Raw genomic sequence first — 4,930 nt, 5'->3', positions numbered from 1 at the left:
ACGCGAACTGCATTTATGCGAAATTTTGCAATATTTATTTTTGTTTCTTTTTTTATATTTGTCCTATTTTTTTTATAAATGCATAACAATTTTTTTTGTCAGAATAAATTAATGCAGTTGATTGATACGCAGACTGTATTTATGTAGAATTAAAAGAAATTTGTGATATTTATTTTCCTTTCTTTTTTTTAAAATATGTCCTTAATTTTTTTATAAATGCCTAACAAGTTTTTTTTTTGTCATGCGCACTCCATATTTTTCAACAAACTTCTTTAAAATTACCAAACTCGTTAAGACGATAAAAAGAACAAATGTTTCTGTTCGATATGTAGAAAGAAAGAAATTGTATTATTTATTTATTAGAACTCTGTAAAGTCAATAAAAACGCACATAGGGACTAAGGGCTTAGATTAGCAAGCGTCGGGTTTAACGCTTAGAGTGGAGCTTCCTATATCAAAAGTGAAAAGGCAACCCTGCTGTTGGTAATTTCCGAGGATAGAGAGACCGCTGGAGGAATTTATGGGTGCGAGTGCCAAGCAATAGGTGCCGCTGGCGATGGGGTAAAGAAGGGTGTTGCCCGGGGGTGCAAAGTCCACTCCATTCAAGAACGTAAAGGTAATGGCAGGCAGGTCTACATTTGAACCCGCTTCCAAGCTGTAGCAGGTGTCAAACAAGCCTTGGCCAGCACCTGAAGGAGCCGGAGGGAGGGATGTAGTTGCATTCCTGAATGCATCTCTCACCTTTGTGTATAATGGGCTGTCTAGTCTAGTGATGACAGTGCCAGAGTCCACAACCATGCTTCCAATCAATGGAATGATAGGAGCAGATGTGCCCACCGTCACAGACTCTAATTGCACAAAGTAGAGATCTGAAGAGCTCCGGGTTACGAGAGGGGTAGAGTTCCCTCCTCCGGTCGCCGGCGTGCCAAACTCTATGAAGCCCGCAGATGATGAGGAAAGAGAAGGCAAACAGTATGCAAAGACTTGGCCAAACAAGGCCTTGGTCTGCTGAGGGAAGCCTAAGGAGTTTTTGCTCAAGCCGAGGAGACCATCAAGCCCTTTAAAGAGGCCCTCATTGACACGCCCACATCCGAAAGCATAGCTGGAGGCAACAGTCTGGCCTCCTACTGCAAGAGCATCCGTGGCAAAGTTACCAGTTGTGTTGGAGCCATCCAGGTATTTTATGCGATATTCGCATGTGCCATTGGAGCATCCGTTGGCTGACGCTGCGCCAGCTAGTAGTTGGCATTCCGACGATGCGCAAGCCACTGCCTTGTAGGAAGATGACGCTGAAGGGTCGAAGATGGGGTCATTCTGCTTATAGCAGGCGCTGCATGGTCGGCACTGGGTCCAAGTTATATCACTCCCAGTATCAATCTCAAAAACCAGCTCTTTTGAAGGAGTGCCCAAGCCCAACGTCATTATATAATTTGGAGTCCCAATGCTTCCGCCATAGGAAAGGGGAGTTTGGAGGCTTGCATCGCTGGTCATATAAGGGGCTTCCCCTGACTTGGACTTCATGATGAACACTATGCGGTTGGATTCCATCTTCATCATCTCTTCTACAATAGCACTCCTTGATCGATTGAGTTTGAGTGGAGAGCAATGCCCATCTCTGTGCACAAGCCCCACTCTTACGGCAGACGATGCTGCAGCAGCTTTGCGGCCGATGGGCTGTGGTTGAAAAGCCGTCCTACAATCATCAGCAGGTTGGTGGGCCACTTGGAAATCATCCAGATTCTCAGGGGAGAAACTAAGAGCTTCTACTACATAAGTGCTGAACAGGCCAAACTCTAAAAGGCAGCCTAGCTGTGAAGCGTACATAAGCATCAAGGCTATTGGCAAGGCCATAATTATAAATGCCTTCGCTATCATTAATTGCTATCTCGCTATCATTAATTGCTATAAATGCCTTCGCTATCATTAATTGCTATCTCTAATAGTGTTATAGGTAGAAATGAGTGCTAATACTACAGCCTAATAGTGTTATAGGTAGAATTGAGTTATGAACTGCGAGGCCTGACGGACATCTTATAGATTCTCGTGTGTGTGTGTGTGTGTGGGGCGTACGTGTCACGCGTTAACAGCAACATCCGATCGGCTTTGCCTATTCAACCGTCAAAAAATAGAGGAGATTGTTTCACCGGTCCAACCCTTAATTTTAAGGCTAGTCTTTAAAAAATATGCAAAACTCTTTAGAGTCCTTAATTTTAAGGCTACCCACATGAGTTGTAACAAAGCACCTCAAGTTAGAATGGGCACTCTCAATTAAGATAGAGGGGCTAGATACTCAGAAATAAGCACCTCACATTGCACAACAATGGTGGACCCGCTTTTGATGATCGTTTCAAATCACTATTGAATCATCATTCCATTATTTAAATTTAGCTGAGTGATGTTGGTGACAAGTGTGGCTATTATGCTTTAAGTTCACAAGGAAAACCACACCCCAAGGCATGATGGTGCACTAAAGTGCTCGAACTCCTTGTCCACTATTGAAATGAACTAATTTTATTGCTAAAATGAACTAACCGACCCTTATGTGCACTATCAACAAAGTTGCATGCTATGCATGTTGCTATCTTGTATTCTAGCTATCATGGTCCCCTATAGCTTGATAAAGAAATTATTGTCCTCAACCAAACAAAAAAAGAAGAGGTCTTTACCTTGGCCAAGCTTTCCTTCCAAAATCTACATATATATTGTTTTTTAATATAACTAGAATTTTCAAATTCATCAAGTCAAGAAAAAAATTACAATCATTACATTCGATTTGAACTTTGGAAAATACAATATAGGAATATGGTTTTTTTCTTTATATGGTTTTTTTCTTTTACTTCTCCCCTTCATGTGTGAGCTATTGACACACTAAAGAGGATGCCTTAGGATGTACATAGGCATGCTTATCATGGTTTTCTCAATGAAACAATGTTTACACAAAATAATATGCATGAGTGCATAAGCATGTGTTGAATGTAGAATTCAGTCTTGAGCCACTAAAAATGTGCAAGGTGAGGTATTTATGAAGGTATCATTTAGTTAACAACAATTTTCCAATCCATCAGATTTTTTCACATGTTTACTTCATGTATAAGTGCCCTCTCACAACCTGCAGTTGGGCTTATAATCATGTAGATCCATCTTTGTGCACGTGCTGCCTTGAGAAAGTAAGCCATTTTTTTTGGGTTTTATACATAGTCACTATTTAGTTCCTATATAAATGTAGTAATTATTACAATGACCCTCTTGAAAATTTAGATAGATGATTTTTTCTCAATCGGGACTTTCCTCTTAGTGATGGGTATACGTACATTAGAAAGCATGCAAGTGATGGGCTTTAGCATGAATTTTCGCTTTGATTGGGCTATACATATGTTACAAAACATGAAAGTGATGGGCTTTGGCATATTGCATAAGCTTAAGTTTAATGGAATTGAAGGTGTATTTCTTCCAATGTCTACTACGAGGGAAACTCTACATTCTTGCACTCAAAAAAATGACTCCTTGCAAAAATGAGAGTATATATAGTACCCAAGGTCGGCATGGACATGGGTAACCCATAACTTGGTCTAAATTCATCAACTGACCATATTATCTAGCTAGGATTATATCAAACTACAACAATAGACCATTGGGACTCAACGCAGCTTACATGGCCATCTGAGGTAGTGTAGACCCTTAAACATGGGCCCCACAACCTGAGAATTGTGTGTCTTTGATTTGTTATATCCAGGACTAACAAATGTGATCACATAGCATGCACAAGCATGCATCCTACTTGGCAGGGTGCCAAGTCTACATAAGCCATTACCTAACCATTTGGCCCCATGAAGCGTGTCTAAATTGAGAACTGCCATGCAATAGGCTACCTGAGTGCTTACCACGAAATGGCTACTCCTCGTGTAAGGTGCTTTAAAAATAGATCATATTCATCACCCACAATACCAACACAAGGGTGGAACATTTAGAACTCACCCACAATAACAACACATTTACAAAAGCATTTAGCAAATGCTTTTCTAACACTCCCCCTAAATTTCCACCCATAGTAGGTGAACTTTCTCTTCACTCCACCGTTGAGTCAATTAAGATTGGTGGTCCAACAAATCTCTACCCAGATCCTTTTTTAAAATGACTACATAATTCTTTGTTGCCAGGAAGTAGACAAGCTCCACCTCTTCATCCATGATAAGATCATGCACATAACCATAATGTATCTCATGTGAGCAAGAAACATTGGGTTCTTGGAGATCACCATGTAACTCTAGTTATAGCATAGCAACACTATCGTTCCCTTTTGAGCCACACCCATGTCTCCTAAGATCCTTCTCAACTAGACTGCTTCACATGAAGTAAAGCATGCTACCTACTACTATTGAGCCTCTAAAGAAGAAAGTACCATTGTAGGCAACTTCTTGCTGATCCAAGGTATAATTTCAGACCCACTAGAAATATTTTTTTGCTATCACAACCTCCTAACAAATCTGAGTCACAAAATCCTGTTAAGTAATTTCCTAATTTGTACATGATGCCATACCCAATGGTACCTTTGATGTACTTTAACACCTCCATCCCTTTCTTCTAGTGGTTCTCTCAAAGCTGATTTGAGAACTTGCTAAGGACACCAATTGATATCAAGTCATGTATTGCAGAAAAAGATCAAACTCCACCAAATTCATGGACTCCTTGATATTCACAAGTGGAGAAGCTTCTTCCACAAAAAACTTCGCATCAACCTAGATGGGTGTAACCACTTAGTTGCACTCAGCCATGCTAAATATGCTCAAAATTTCTCCAACATATTTTCATATCAAACTCTGAACTCAAACTCTCATGTGCCTTCTAGATCTTCTCTTCATGGTTCCCTATCATAATGAGGTCTTCCACATACAGGATGATGATCATGTGCCTACCTTGTTCAGATAAAATAT

At 40.4% G+C, this 4,930-nt stretch overlaps 1 protein-coding gene across 1 annotated transcript; it reads right to left on the bottom strand.

Annotated features, from left to right (window-relative positions):
- Window positions 1–331: 331 nt before the first annotated feature.
- Window positions 332–2,005, bottom strand: LOC147638720 (protein ASPARTIC PROTEASE IN GUARD CELL 1-like). The gene is made up of 2 exons (XM_086798697.1): window positions 1,912–2,005; window positions 332–1,862 (listed from the first exon to the last, which is right to left on the bottom strand). The coding sequence occupies exons 1-2, from the start codon at window positions 1,921–1,923 to the stop codon at window positions 411–413; spliced, it is 1,464 nt and encodes a 487-aa protein (XP_086654823.1). The 5' UTR covers window positions 1,924–2,005; the 3' UTR covers window positions 332–410.
- Between the last annotated feature and the right edge of the window lie 2,925 nt (window positions 2,006–4,930).

This window comes from Cibotium barometz, chromosome 5 (assembly GCF_041138505.1).
Source record: "Cibotium barometz isolate CiBa-2024 chromosome 5, ASM4113850v1, whole genome shotgun sequence".
NCBI classification, from domain to species: Eukaryota; Viridiplantae; Streptophyta; class Polypodiopsida; order Cyatheales; family Cibotiaceae; genus Cibotium; species Cibotium barometz.
The sequence above is the reverse complement of the archived record's forward strand: the minus strand, read 5'-3'. Positions and strand labels throughout refer to the sequence as shown.